Below are 15,666 nucleotides of genomic sequence, written 5' to 3' on the forward strand. Positions count from 1 at the left end.
GGTGACATCTCTATAACATTTAATTACGGCAATCCTAAAACATGTTTTTTAACGCAATTGCGAACGCACTACGGCCCTTCTTTTTGAAATACCAAAAATCGGGAGTTCGTTGTGGTGCCGTCTCCTGGATTTGTATCCTCCAACGGAAAACAGGCGACACCGCTCAAAACCGGTCCGCCGCAACGCCGGGCGCTCGCTCCTTTCCCCCTCGCTTTGGGTCGCCATGGCAACAGCAGGGAGTGGTGAAAGGAAGTCGACTCTCAGGTCTCCGCGATTTTTGACGTCAAGGCACCGACGCCGATCGCGCGGGAACTTCGAATTCGGCATTTGGAAATTGTTTTTTTACTTCACGAATACTGAATTCCCAAATCTCAAATTTTGAGGGTAATGTCCCGGCATCGTTTTCAATCGTTTCGGATAATAAAAAAAAATATGATTTTGATGTGTCAGTGCCTCTTTAAGAAGATTCACCCGTGAATATTTAAACTAACTCTTCACAAAAACTCGGCGAACAATATCGCACGAAAAAAAAAAAATCATGAGTACATATACTAAGCAAACCAAACTGCGCTCCGTATGAGATATAGTCGTGCACATTCCAACAGTGGGAAGATTTCATACTCGCAGGATACAAACGAAGTACGGAGTAAACATAACGTACATATACTGACTTAATAGAGAAAAACAAAGCCTTATTAGTGAGGCGGACTTACAAGCGGCTTAGGAAATCAGCGCCCACATTTTCGCTGCCCTTGATATGTTCGATCGTGAAAGGAAATTCCTGCAAGAGGAGGCTCCACCTCAGCACTCTACTGTTCAGATGCTTCGCCTTGATGTACTTCAGCGGCTGGTGGTCGGTTTGTACGAGGAATTTCCTACCGTAAAGGTATAGACTGAATTTCTGCACTCCACAGACCTATGCCAAGCACTCCCTTTCGATGGTGCTGTAGGCGGCCTCACGAGCAAGCAGCTTCCGGCTCGTGTAAGCCACAGTATATAAGCGGCTGTCATGCTGCTGCATTAACATAGCTCCGAGACTTGTGTCGGAAGCATCGGTCCTGAGGACGAAGTTTTTTCCAAAATCTGGGAGTCTCAGGATCGGCGGATTTGCGATCCGTTCTTTCAGCTCGTCGAACGCCGACTGATGAGCGGTCCTCCACTCAACCTGGTTCCTTCCCTTTTTCTTCGTGAGTTTCGTTAGCGGCCCACTGATCTTTGCGTAGTCGGGAATAAAATCCCGGTTGTATCCCGTCAGTTCGAGGAACGCCCGCACCTGGCGCTTGGTGGTCGGCACACTCGCCTTCTCGATTTTGTCGAGCGTCTTTCCGAGGGGGGCGAGCTGTCCGTTTCCGATGCGGTGACCCAGAAAGTCAATTTGTTCCATCCCAAACTCGCACTTGGTTGGGCGAATGGTCAGCCCCGCTGCTTGGATACGGCCGAACAGTGTCTGCAGTGCAGTGAGGTGTTGCTCCCGGCTGTCGGTAGCCACCAACACATCGTCGTAGTAATGGGCCACGTCTGGGATTCCATCCACCACCTTCCGCATCAGTTTGGCAAATACCGCCGGAGCGGTCTTGACCCCAAATGGCATGTACCGAAAATGGTACAGTCCCGAAGTCGTCGAAAATGCGGTCTTGGGCTGGGAATCGTCGCTGAGTGGGATCTGCCAGTAGCCCTTCACGAAATCCATCTTTGAGAAGTAGCGTTTGTTTCCGACGTCGGTGAAAACGGCGTCGACTCGTGGCATGGGTTCGGAGTCTGGAACTAAGACGCCGTTTAGACGTCTGAAATCGACGCACAGCCGATTTGTTTCGTCGGGCTTCTTGACGAGCAGGACGGGTGCGTTGTACGCAGAGCTGGATTTTTCTATTATTCCGAGCCTGAGCATTTCCTGCACCTCTTCCTCAACCTTCGTGTGGGTCGCAAATGGCAGTGGGTATTGTCGCACATATATCGGGGTATCTGTAGTCTGCTTCAGCTCGCACTGCATCCATGTAGTCTTTCCCGGAACGTCGGAGAAGATGTCCTCATGGCTGCGCATTACGCGGTCGAGCTGCGACTTTTGCTCCGCATAAGCTTTGATGAAACTTTCGCGTCTCCGGGGCCTTCCTCTCTCTGGAATGCTGGTAGAGGGATCGGCTGGTCGTCTTCGGTTTCCGTCAGTGAGAGAACCGCGCAGGCCTGTTGCTCGTCTTCCTTCTCGATTCCTCACTCCTCGTATTTCTTCAGGAAGTTAGCGTGGAACAATTTCAGGCCGGTCGCGGTCTGGATCTCGTAGTCGACCTCTCCTGTTTTTCTCGTAACGAGGAAGGGCCCCTTTCACTGCAGCAGAAGTTTGTTGTTGTCCGTGGGGAGGAGTAGGAGCACCTTCCCTCCCGGCTGGAAGCTCCGCTCCTTGGTTTTCCGGTTGTAGTACCGGGCGTAACGAGCTCCCGACCTCGCGAGTTCCTCGTGGGCGATTTTGCACGTCTCCTTGAGGCGATTTCTGAGGTCGAGCACGTGCTCATAGGTGGTCAGGAGCTTTGCGTCGAGCTCGACGTTGGTCCATATCTCTCTCAAAATGGCTAGCGGGCCCCGGACGTGGCGACCGTACAACAATTCAAAAGGCGAAAAACCGAGGCTCGCCTGCGGCACTTCCCGGCAGGCAAACAGCAATGCGGGCAAATACCGGTCCCAATCCTTGGGTCTCTCGGAGCACATTCGCTTCAGCATGAGTTTAAGTGTTCCATTGAACTTCTCCACCAATCCATTTGCCATGGGGTGGTAGGGGGACGTGTGCAACTGCCTTATCGACAGGAGCCGGCTGATCTCTTTCATTAGCTAGGAAGTGAAATTCGAGCCCCGGTCGCTTAATATCTCTCGTGGCATTCCGACCCGCGCGAACATCCTTGACCAGGGCTTCTGCCACTCTTTCGGTCTCGATGCTGGGCAAAGCCACGGCGTCCGGGTAGCGAGTCGCGTAGTCTACCATTCTCAGTATGTACCGGTTCCCTCGGCCCGAAACCGGGGCAATCGGTCCCACGATGTCGATAGCAACCCTCTGAAATGGGGTATCTATTAAGGGGCTCCCACCCAGTGGGACGCGAGGGACTTTTCCCTTCTATGTTGTTCGCTGGCACACGTCACACGATAGCACGAACCGCCGTATGTCTGAACCCAATCCCGGCCAGAAGAACTCTTCCAGGATACGGCTCTTCGTTTTCAACTGCCCCAGGTGTCCCGCCATAATGCTTTCATGGGCAACCTGCAGCACAGTTTTTCGGTGGGCTTGAGGCACCACGAGCTGGCGCGTCTCTCTCCCCCACCGCTCCCGGTATACTCGATAAAGAAGCCCTTGCCCCTCTCCGGTTGTGTAAGTGATTGTGGCCGTCTTTCCCCTGGCCTTTTCCCCAATCCGCTTAAAGCAGGGGCGCAGGGTGTCATCCTCTTCCTGCTCCTTTGCAAAGCCCGGCGTGTCGATGGTCAGCCCTTCGATTTGAGGCACGTGTTGTTTTTTCAATCCAGTTTCTTGTTTCTTTCTCTGGGTCCTCGTTTCCACAGCACACGCCGGAGTTAGGGGATCTTCCACTTCCGCCCGGGTTTCGCGTCCTGGCTCGTCCTGTGTGTCGCGTTCCGCCGGGTCCTGCCGCACTCGCTCGGTCGGTATCGGGTCGTCCCCCACCCCTACATCAGTCGCGGGGTCGTCCGGTTCTCTAGCGCCGGGAATATTGCCGAGCACGAGGTCGTACAGGGGCCCGTCCATGCACAGGGCTTTGAGTCCTCCGTCGAAGTAGGGCGTTTTAACGTGGATATGGGCCTCGGGAAGCATTTTCACGGTTCCATCGACGAGATACACCAGCCTCTTGGTTCCAGTGAGGAGGCCGTCGTCGACCAATCCTCGTCTTACGATGACCGTGTTACTCCCCGTGTCGCGCAGAACCGTTATCTTTTTCTGTCCGATTACGCCCTCAACGACTGGCATTCTCTCGACCAGGAACTTATGGCGCGGGGTCATTACCGCGTTGACGACCGGAATTTTCGTCCCATCCTTCAGCTCTAAGAACCCATCCGTGACGTTTCTGTCCTTTCTGTCTTGTCGGGGCATATAGATGCCCGACGCCTGAGGTTTCGTCTGGCCCCGGCAGACCTCCGTCTTATGTCCCTTCCTGCCACACCTTTGACATGTGGGCACCTGTCCGGTGCTGTACAGGCTACGACATTGTGCAGCTTTGTGCCCCGTCTTATTACAGAGGTAGCACCTAATAGCAGGCCTCGGAGGCCCGCCCCTCTCGCTACTTTTCTTCGCTGAGGGTTCGGCCTCGTTTTTCCAGGCTTTCCCCAGCTTACTATGACCTTGCGCGTCCAAAAATTGGTCTGCCATCTCCAACAGTCCTTCCAAATGCGGCTGTTTTCTTTCCTTCGAGTAGCTGGCCAGTGCTGGATGACAACCCTTTAAAAACTGCTTTTTGATGACCAGCTCCCGGAGACCTTCAAAATCTTTGGTCACTGCGGCCAGCTCGACCCACCGGTTGAAGTAGTGGCCGAGCCTGGCGGCGGATTGAGTGGCCGTCTCTCCATCTACTGGCTTCCCATCACGGAATTTATCGCGAAAGCCCTCAACGGTGAACCGGAACCTCTTGAGTAGTGAGGCTTTCACTTTGCCGTAATCGGCGGCATCTACGGGCGGCAATCGCCCAAACACACTGAGGGCTTCCCCCGTGAGGCACGTGCTTAGGGCGGTGGCCCATTGGCTCTCTGGCCACTTTTGACTTAAGGCAATTCCCTCAAACCTTCTTATATAAGCGTCGAGGTCGTCCTTCCTTTCGTCGAAGGCGAGTAGGAGCTTGTTCGGATTCAATTTCAAAACGCTCTGAACCTCGCCGTCAGTTCCTGCTCCGGATGAGCGGTTCCCCTCCTTCTTGTTCTCAAGCTCTAGCCTCAGCCTCAATATCTCGAGCTCCCTCTCGGCGGCTGCTTTCGCCGCCTCTTGTTCCCGCTCGGTAGCCTCCCTAGTAGCTTCTCGCTCTAGGGGCTCTCTCCTCTCTTTGTTTGGCGGTCTCTTCCTCTATCCACCTTTTTAGTTCGGCTCCCGAGAGGTCTAGTTTGGTTCCCAGGGCCACGAGTTTTTCAATCTCCATGTCTGGTCTACCCAAGCTCGCCGCCGGGCGAACTGCGGAACTACACTTCCCTCAAACCACGCGGTTTCTACCCGCAGCCCTCCAAAGGCAAGTCTCCACCATAATCAGCCAAGTCCTGTCGCGGACGCAAGTTTTGTCACAGGTTTGCTGATATTCTCTGTTTAAACACAAAGGACTGCCGACCAGGCGATAGGTCCACGCCTCGGTGGAGTCTTGCCAATGAAGGGGAGACCACAGTTTTGCAACGAAACGAATTTAATACTACAAACAAAGCACAACAACAACAAAAAAAACGCAAAGAAGGTTAACAAGTGCCGAGCTGCGAAACAACAGGACTCGAACGCACATCACCCGGCCGGGCGGCGAAGATAAAATCACTCAACACACAACGAATTAGGCAAAACCCAAAGTCTACCGCTCATTACAATGCATTAACCATCTCTTACGCGAGAGCTTCCCCGAACATAGAAAAAAAAAAAAACAACTTCGGAGCTTAAATGTGATCAAATAATAGAATCGGACACCCGTGAGAATAAAAACCAACTACAGAAATACCGCTTCCTTAATTCTTATAAAGAGGAAAGTGCGAGTGGAGGGGAAATCTCGTCTCACAGTGTCCGGGAGTGACGGTCTTGCGAGGCGCTGTCCGAAGGGGGAAGGAATGGTCCCGGTGGTACCACGGTGAGTTGGGCGGCTTGAAGCGGCCACACAATCACACACCCACACACTTCGTCGTCGAAGTCTTCCCCAGTCCGGACCTGGCCCGCTACCGTCGAGCTCCACGGACTCGACGCTTCGATTCCCCGCCTGTTGCTTCCGAGTTTCCCGCTCACACTGCCCGCCTTTGCCCCAAAGAGTCCCCCTGGACGGGCCCCCGCATTCCAGCACGCGGGCGTGGAAAACAAAACAAAAAGAAACCAAACCCCAGGACGCTGGCCCGCTCGTCCCTTCATCCTCCCCCAAAGGGAGCATCGCTTCGTTTTCGGGAGAGCTGGGTCCCAGACCTCACACCCCGCGAATTTCTTGGAAGAACGCGTCTGGCCCGGGGAATGGATAACGTAACACAGTCGGATTTTGTGACATGAATAACGTAACATAGCCGGATTTTGTGACATTCTATCAATCGCCAATGTGAAGCGGAGGGTGCCTCCATATGCAGGCCGTTGTGTTGACACATGGTCAACGTCTTGCTCGAGAACAGGCTACGGCCTCTCGATGCTGCAGTGCTCGTTGCCTAATGTTATAGATAGTGCACATAGACTGGGCACAGATTTTACGAGTTTGAGCAGAAAGGATATTCGGTCATTGTTTCTCTAGTGTTGTTTGTGCATATTCTTGATGGGACCCCCGACCTGCAAGAAATGTTCGTGATGTATGTCATATTTTTTCTTTCTTTTCTGTTTAATGTTGTGTGTTTTGCGCCTATGTAAACCTTGTTTAGCGAGTCACTAGTACACTCTAAAAAAAGTCCGTGCGTCTACTTTCCCGCACAACACTCGGAGGCTTGCATTCCTTAATGTCCCAACTCAGACTGCGTTTTTGGTCTAAACATATGTTTCGGCATCGTCATTCACTGAGCTGCCTCCGTAATTTGCGGTGATTGGCTCTCCGAGTGTTGTGCGGGAAAGCAGACGCACGGGATTTTTTTGGAGTGTACGTAAAATGGTTTATCTTGATGCTGGTGGGGAGGAGAAACTTTGTCAAGCGACAACAGTCCGCTTTTTTTTTTCTTCCTCCCCCTCTCCCCTGGAGAGAAACACCGTATTTATTCGAGTAATAGCCGCACTATTTATGAACAAGGCCCTTGCTTCTGCTTTCCCGCAAAACACATATACACCCAATCAACGCGTTGCGCATAAATTACATAGCGAATAACTAGATCGAGAACACGATTCTTCATACAAAGGCAATCTTCACAGATGGTATCTTCGCGCGAAGACGTTATCTCTGTCCGGTAAACAGCTGGAACCATGCTGTCGATCGCGGTGATCGGCAATTCGCGTGCTCCGCGGAAAAGCGAACCCCCAGGCTTTCTTCATAAACAGTGCCGCTATTACTCGAGTAAATACGGCAATAAAGTTGAAGTTGAAGAAGTACCAGAGGCGGATCCAGAGGAGGCCCCCGAAAAAAAGCCCCAGGATTAAAAAAAAAAAGGGGGGGGGGGGGGGGGGGTGGGGGGCGACAGAGAAGAAACACTCGCTGCACACCTCACTGCATGTTGGATTTTTGTTTAAACGCGCGTATGAACCTCCTTTCCACTCGTTTTTTCTATCGGCATTTCGGGCACGTGGAGGAGAGGCGGATCGGTTTGGCCATCACGTTGACGTGGAGAGAGTGGATGACCATTCCGTGACGTCATAAACTTTGCGGGCAGAATTTAAAATAAATCTCGTGCCGTCAATATTGCTCTAAAAAATTATTACTTTTTTTTTGCGTAAAATTAATTTTTCGACATGAGTGTCCCAACCAGACAGTTAAAAAAAAATTCTTTCTTTTCAGGGGGTAGCGTCTCTTGAGTGGAGCCACCATGGGGAAGGTGGAGAACTGCATTCTCTATTGAGCTCCCACGAGCAACGCCCTTCTATATCTTTCTCTTACGCTTTTCGTTACTTTGGGAATGCTTTCTGTTGCAATCAGTTTTAGAAACTTTTCAGCCTTCTCTGTCATATTTGTTAACTTCCAAGCAAAGGGGAGCAAAGCGAAACTAAAAAGGGAGGCTATGGCTGGGCGGCCCAACATGTCGTGCCGGTCGCATCCTACGGCAATTTCGAGACATAATGACCAGGGATGCGAAGGCAGCTAACGCGAAATTAATGCGCACACTCGTAAGGGTATCCAAGAAGAATGGCACTTGCAAACGTAACGGCCGAAAAGGCCCATGATTTGAGGACATATCAACAAGGTTCCACTGTAACAAGATTCCACTGTAACAAGGTTCCCCTTTCGACTCACCTGGACGTGCCTGGAGAGCAGGGGCATGTAGTGGGGCAGAGACACGTAGTGAGGAATGTCGGACAGGGCCGAGATGGCATACATGTCCGGGAACCGCTGCGACATGGTCTGAAAGCATGTGCAGGCCTTCGATAAACCACCATGGAGACCCTAAAGAAAATATGCCACCCGAAGTTTCTGTCCCCGACTAAACGCCGCAGCCGCTTAATGCCAGCAACCATACTTGATTTTCCTTTCTCGTTCGTCAACAACATTGGCCTCTCAACCCGACGGGTCAAATTGTTTCACAGTTCGACCACCTCCACGCAGAAACCCAAAACTTCCACAAAATAAAAAATGTCAAGCCCAGGAAAAAAAAAAAAAATTTAGACACGTGTGCATGCGTTCAACTTGATACACCCGCCAGAAAAAACAACGTGCCTTACCCGATGCTACAAATAATGCCACGGAACTAGAGCGAGCGTCGTGAACGGCCAGTCAGTCTGAAGCATTACTTGCAGCCCAAGTTTATTCACAGACTTAGAAACAGCATTTATACATAGTGTTTAAGAATGGTGTGCAGATAAGTGAGTATCAAACAAGCAAGAGCCAGGAAGGACGGTACATTATACTAAAACTAGCCCATAGGTTGTCAAACTCGGTTCTTAGGAGATTCCTAGGGCCCTATACTACGGCAGGACCAAATGGAACCAAGAGACAGGGACAAGGCCGTCTGCTGCGATTGGTCAGTGCCGTGCCGCTGACCAATTGCAGCAGACGGCATTGTCCCTGTCTCTTCATCCCACTTGGTCCTGCCACGAAGCCTAGAGACCCTGGAGTACCTCCTAAGCTTCTGAACACCGTTTATTTCATTTTCCTTTTTATATTCGAAATATTTTTGGTTATTTTTGGCTAAGGTTTTCCCAGTTTAAGCACTATTCCAGCAGACTTAAGCCACCATCGATGCACAACTACAAGCAATATACTTCCCAGTACGTCCATTATTGTTCGCAAGCTTCGTAGGCTCACGAACTGCCTTACTACCTCAGTGCCAAGATCGGGAGAGGTTCCTCGGCTATCGGTGAGGGCAGGTAAGGGCATCTCGAGATTTAAAAGTTCGAGTGGTAGAAAACGTTTGTCTGGATTGTTTCGGGGCGACAGAGAGAGGGGAACAAGTCGACCTGTTCCCCATACCGGACTTCGGAGGAGCCTCCAGGAACGTTGCCCACTCACCACGGTGGGCGGCAGAGCCAGTGCCAGCGGCGGGAAGTGGTGTATTCGTGGCGGGGTGGGCGGATGGTGGTAGTGGTGTTGGTGGATGTGGTGGTGCAGGTGGGCGTGGCCAGGCTCGCCACTGCAACAAGTGGGGGAAAGGGAACACGTTAGAGCGGCCATGGCGCATTCGCTGCTTCTGGGGGCACTTTCGAACAGTGTGGGGTGCCCAAACACCGCATTGAAATGCCGCAAGTTCAAGTTGCAAGATGTTTCTGAAAAAAAAAAAAAAAAAAAAAAACTAAAACCGCCGCGGTCGCAGACAGAGAATGAGAACGAAAACGGCAGGGCACGTCTTTCGAAAGTCCAAACCTCCAGCACGCATGCCATGCCTTCCACTCCACTTACACCGAGGGGCATGCCTTCTACTCTTCTTCGGCTGCGCGCGTGCTTGAGCTGCGAAAAGCTTTGAAGCGTCGTCGAAGGTAGGAAGCGCGCGCCGGAGACTGTGGGAGCTTCCTACCCCAAGCGGGCGCAAGCCGTGAATGCGACGGCCGGGCGGCTTCTAACTTGCTCTTTCCGTATTGTGCCCGCAAGAGTTCGCCACCCCGCCGGCCTACTTTCTCACTCCCCTGCACGGCTCCAGTCTCGGGGGACCCGCAAAGGATCGTTCGCTCGGAGTTGACATTCCCTCCTCCAAAAACAGCCGTCTGGTTGGGAGTCCCGGAGTAGACTCCGGGCGACGGGTCGAGTAGCCACGCGAGCTTGTCCGACCGTGGTGTCTCGTTAGCGACCCCCTTTCCCCATAAATGCCATTGCACACCGGGATCATTGGCACGGTGTTGGCAAACCCGGTGCGGTGACTGCCCTCACCGGTAGCCGTCGACCGTGCGGTGGGACGGGTGTCAGGCTCCCATCAAAAACCGGTCCCCGTATACAAAGGTACGTAATGCCCACAAGGCCAAGCGACTGAAGCTACTTCGAGGCATGGCAAACAAAATTTTGAATTTCTTCATGGAGACGAGCGTGCAAATATAAGGCATCGGTATAAAATAAATAGTTGCTAAAAGCCCGACCTCCACACGAAGAGCCTCCACGTAAAATAAACATCCTCCTTTTTTACTTTGGTATCCCGAAGGAGACCATAGTAAGAAAATTTCTTTATAGAACACTAGGTTCATCCGGGACAGGTCTACTGTATAAGGAAAGAGTATGTGCTCGCTTAAAAATACGATCGATCACCTAAGAAACACTTTTTACTCTACCGGGTGATTCAAGGAGACGGCAGGCTCTTTAAATCGACCGGAAAATTCGGTTTCTTAACCTATCGCGCTAAAACTTTGTGCAGCGTTGCCCACAGATAGTGCATTTTTTTGTAAAATTTGCAAAGAGCGAACTTACCTGAGGAAAAAGTAAAGAAAGAAAAAGGCTTAGCTCCTATGGAAACGCAGCGACGCCACCGGTCTGCAAACAACAAGGCGCCGTTTCGCACGGGAGACAAGAGATGGCGCAAGCGGTCACGACGCCAACGAACGAGCAGGCGACGCCGAGAGCCGGCGTATTTAGCAGACAAGGAACTGCAGTTCCTTGTTGTTACCGTGCTTGTTTTTGCTTCTGCGACTGTCGCCGCCCGCGGAACGCGCTCTCCTTGAGAGTCGAAAAGATTGTCTGCTAAAGACGCTGGCTCTCGGCGCCGTATGCTCGTTCGTTGGCGGCGTTCGTTGCGCCATCTCTTGTGTACCGCGCGAAACGGCGCTGTGTTGTTTGAAGACCGGTGGCGTCGCTGCGTTTCCATAGGAGCTAAGCCTTTTTCTTTCTTTACTTTTTCCTCAGTAAATTTGCTCTTTGCAAATTTTACAAAAAAAATGCACCATCTGTGGGCAACACTGCTCAAAGTCGTAGCGCGATAGGTTAGGAAACCAAATTTTCCGGTCGATTTAAAGAGCCTGCCGTCTCCTTGAATCACCCGGTATAATAGATAGATACCATATTTTGGTGGTAATTCAATAAAGTAATTTAGATACTTCTCTAGTAATTTGTACTGAAATTGGATACTTTTGTCAGTTTTTCGTAGCTGTAATTTATTACGACTTGAATAATTGTAAAATATGAATTACAGTAAGAAGTAAATATTTTATGATTTATTTTTCACTCTGGAGCATTGTTCTTTAGTCGGTCAAAGGCAAAAATATATCGAGTGTCAACCTCCTTGCTTTTTGGCCAATTCGTCAGACTTTCGGCGTGCCGAGATCGTGCCAGGGTGTTGACCTGGAGCTAAAAGAAATGACGAGCACTTTTGCCGAGCATTATTAGATATGAGAACAGACAGGGTTAACTGGGTGTTCAGACCGTGCGCGATGCCACCACATCTTATTCTGCACGAGGCAGGCGGCAATGCACAAACTTCTGCCGTCTCGTGCCCCGCACTCGTGGAGCAGCTGCAAGGTTGTTGCACGTGCAGAAAGACTAAAGTTCCCTCAATGGACCACCGCGGCGGACGCATCGCTACAGCAAAAGCGTAGCCAAACCGGTTGACGATATCGGTCAATTGTTGCGCGTTTGCTTTCCTCACTACGCGAGTTTATTACGAGGATTTCACAGATGACGTTGAGACGAACCTTTGGCGCCATAAAGGCCTGTCTAAAGGCTCGGTAAGGAATAAGGGAGAGCTGTCGACTATCTGTCGCAGTCCTGCTCGCAGCAGACCTCGGCGTTTGCAGAAATATCATTCTGAATCGCTATTCGCGTCTCCAGCTCGACGCTCGCCCTCCCGCGGCAGAAACATGAAGCACTCTAGTGAGGGTCCCCCGATTCTCCTGCTCAGCGGGCATGGTGGAACTGCTTGCGATCATGGCTCGCGAAATGTCGTTTCCGAATGCAAACAACACTCTTCACTGTCCCAACGTAGTGCTGCAACCGGTATGGGATTGTACCTTACTGGAGAGTTGTAGTATTGCGCATAGAAGCAAACGCAAGCGGTGTGCGTTTGCGTTAGAGTTGTGTGCCCCACGTTGTGCGTGTGCCTCATCGCCGTGCGCCTCATCGCCGTGCGCCTCATCGCCATGCGCCATCCAAGACCGCAATTCCGGGCTCCGCGCACGCGCAGTGTGGAACGCACAAAGCTAACGCAAACACACAGGGCTTGAGTTCGCTCGTACGCGCAATATTAAAACTCACTACTGTTTCACCGGCTTCCAACACCAACGAAACGTGCTGCAGTGAGCAGACGGGCAAGCAGGTAGGCGTTCCTTCGAACTGGAAAGGCTGAGATTGGCAAAACGACGGCGAGCAAATAGAAAAGTAAATAAATGTTATGAAAAAACTAGTAATTAAAAAAAGGCTTTTTTTTAACTTTTGGGCATTTGGTCTGGAAGTATATTGGCGGCGACTATGGAAGTTTCGCCGATTGTCAAAAGTCGCGACTTTGATAGCACAATATACTTTACCCACAATTAATGTAATTTTACATGGATTTCTCACATTAGCTAGAATGTTTTCATTGATTTTAGACTATTTTTATTTTATTTGTAATTAAAATGCAGCAATTGGAACCAGTGATGATAATTAGACCAGTTTTCATTGTCATATTTCTTAGCGCGTTTAAAATTAGATCATAAGCAACAAATTACATTAGAGCTTGAATAATTACTTATTCAAAGATGTGAATTCTAATATCATTATTATAATACAAATCGCGGCAATGTATGCCTCTAATTAACGCCAAGATCACGAGAACACTCTATTTAACCATAATAGTCTTTCCAGAAAGGTATAATTCTGTTTTCTTTTTAGCATATGAAAAACTCTGACATAGTTATCAAGATAGACAAACGGTTAAACGCTGGATGTAGTATGAAGTCCTATGCGTCACGCGGTGCTATAAAACACACACACACTTCAGCTGTCTGACTCGGATTTCGTCTTGGGCTGTTGCAGTGAGAGCAGCATTTATTAGTTTATGCGTTTCGTGGACATATTGTAAAAATTGGAATTATTCTTTTATTCTTGTGCTGGGATAATTGTCATTATTTTCCATGACAATTATCTGAGCGAGAAAAAGGCAGCGAGAACGCACAGATATCAGCACTGATGTTTTTCAACGACGACGAATATCAGCCTGGATCGAACAGTATGTCACAAAATAAAGTTTCCGCAAACAACTTTTCTAAGTAAATAATCACGATGTAAAACACATCTTGAGTCATGAAAGAATCCGAAATTAAGACATCTGTCGAGAAGTTAAATCCAAAATAGAGGTAAGTTTCGGTTTCGCTCCAGAATTAAAACGCGCATCCTTCCATAATTAATACACTAAACACCGTCCTTGTTTTCAGGTTAAAGAGGTGACCTGCGCTCACAAGACATTAGCTTCCTCGTATTACCAGAAATAATTTATGTCGCTCAGTGAAGCCAGCACACTAGACAGGCTCAACAGCGGCACGCATCTCTGACCCTCACTAAACCCGCCATCTTGGAAAATGAGTGGCGCCACCTATAGTTAGTTGGAGTCGCGAATACAGTTTGGGAGGAAGACAATATTTCACACGAGGATGACTCGAAAGTTCCTCTTGTGCAGCGGAAAGGACAATTAATTTCTTTGGGGTCGATTTTTGCGCACCGGCGGCGGGCCTAGCTATTAGTACAGCGATAACTCCACTCGTTTTTCGCTCGACATGAAATCACGAGAGGCCGACTATTGGTGAACCATACACTCTTTGAGAATCAAATGACCCGATTCAAGGCCAGTTTGTTCCCAGTTTAACCCAAATCACATCACGTCCCCATTTCGACGGGGAGATGGCAGTTTGACCCAGATCACATCGAGAAACGAGAAGGGGCAGCGCCCACCTGGAGGGGGAGGCGATGACCACCTCCGCCTGAACGTTGGGGTCCAGCACGACGGCCTCACTGGCCACCTGGATGGGGGGCGGGGTGAGGGCCGAGCAGCGGGCACCCATCGGGGAGGGGGCCCCCTCGGGGTGGGCTGGGGACGGGGAGGGGCCCCCCTGCGGCTGCTGGGCGCCGCTCGGGGGGTGCAGCGACGGGGCCAGAACGGGCCCCGCCCCGTCGGGGCACAGGAACAGGGGCGGGGCGCCACTCGGCCCACCCTGCTGCTGGCTCTGGGCCTCCATCAGGCGCTGCAGGGCCAGGGCCTCCTGCTGTTGCCTGCAGCCACGACACACACTGCGGTCACATATCCTCCAGAAATGGAGGCGAGAAACATAGCCGAGCATAAGGGAGGAAGAAATCATACCGGCTCGATCGTGCCAACAAGGACTAGGAAGCACACCATGTGTCCCGCACAAACCTGCTTCGTGTGGGGTTTGTGCTAGATTTTTATTATTTTTATGATCTATTTCTTTTTAAAGATTTTTTGCAATTTATTTTTATTTTATTATATATTTTTTTTTATACTTGTTTATTTATTTTATCAATTATTTTCATCCAGAACCTGCCACTCTTGCCAGCACCGTTCCATTCAAATAAAATCATTTACTTTTCCAGACCACCTGTGATAGCAGCTCAGTGGCTATAAAAAGGGTACTCACTGGACACCATATTTGAGTGCGCTGTTTGCAGCGCATACAGTATAGACCACATACAACGTAACCGCTTATAGTGCAGGACCGGGTATAACGCGGTTTTTTTAAACCACCGGTTCACCTCCCATAGAACTCCATGTAATTACATACCGCTTAAAATGCAGGCGCGCGAAGGGAAATACCGGTTATAGTGCGGTTTCTGGCACAGCTAGTCCGCCGGCCGCGCCGACGACCGGAGCAGCGAGCGCGCTTCCCTGTGCGACACTAGATAACGGCGCTGACGGCGCGAGCAGCAAGCGGCACTCGCGCGGCAGTTGCTCCAGAGCCGAGTTGCTCGAAGAAGCGGGAAGAAGCGAAAGGCTTCAGTTGCCATAGCGACGGAGGGACGCACGCACGTGCCTTTCACGTGCGTGCGTCCCTCCGCTGCGTTGGAAACAAACAACCGCAGCGACAGACCAATCGCAGGTCGAGGAGAAGTGTTTTGCACATGCCGGTCGCGGGTCGGCTGCTTCTATCCGCAAACGCGGCGTCGGTTGTGATCGTCGTCGTAGAGGGCGTTCATCTCATCGTTCCGCGTAAAAGCGCTATCCTTGACTGTGAATTTTCGTTGTGTGTCGCTATGATAACCCAGCACGTACTAGAAGGGAAGATCCACCTACTCGTGCGGCGATGTCGTGGCGGCGCTCTCAAGACGGCAGAAACGCCCGTGTCGTCGTGTTTGTTTACTTCGACTACAGTGGTGATTTCTAAGCATTTGTGTCCTCGAACATCGCCCGGATTTCTTATTTGGCGCATTTCATGCGTGCGCTCAAGTTCAAGGTATTACTGGCGCGTACCGTGTGAAGGATGCGAATTTTCACGCG

At 50.7% G+C, this 15,666-nt stretch overlaps 1 protein-coding gene across 1 annotated transcript; it reads right to left on the reverse strand.

The window, feature by feature from the left end:
* Positions 1 to 2,319: 2,319 nt before the first annotated feature.
* LOC120836664 lies at positions 2,320 to 14,445 on the reverse strand. The gene is made up of 6 exons (XM_042288435.1): positions 14,109 to 14,445; positions 9,282 to 9,402; positions 8,066 to 8,177; positions 3,122 to 4,869; positions 2,885 to 3,040; positions 2,320 to 2,820 (listed from the first exon to the last, which is right to left on the reverse strand). Exons 1-6 carry the CDS (start codon positions 14,390 to 14,392, stop codon positions 2,320 to 2,322), a joined length of 2,922 nt encoding a protein of 973 aa, XP_042144369.1. The 5' UTR covers positions 14,393 to 14,445.
* Between the last annotated feature and the right edge of the window lie 1,221 nt (positions 14,446 to 15,666).

The sequence above is a fragment of the Ixodes scapularis genome, unplaced genomic scaffold (assembly GCF_016920785.2).
Source record: "Ixodes scapularis isolate PalLabHiFi unplaced genomic scaffold, ASM1692078v2 ptg003762l_1__unscaffolded, whole genome shotgun sequence".
Lineage (NCBI taxonomy): Eukaryota > Metazoa > Arthropoda > Arachnida > Ixodida > Ixodidae > Ixodes > Ixodes scapularis.

Coding starts and splice junctions, on each gene's coding strand:
- LOC120836664 (XM_042288435.1), bottom strand. CDS start 14,392: ATGGAGGCCCAGAGCCAGCAGCAGGGTGGGCCGAGTGGCGCCCCGCCC. Junction 9,403..14,108: donor GTCATCGCCTCCCCCTCCAG/GTGGGCGCTGCC, acceptor CACTTGTTGCAG/TGGCGAGCCTGGCCACGCCC. Junction 8,178..9,281: donor TGGCTCTGCCGCCCACCGTG/GTGAGTGGGCAA, acceptor ACATGCTTTCAG/ACCATGTCGCAGCGGTTCCC.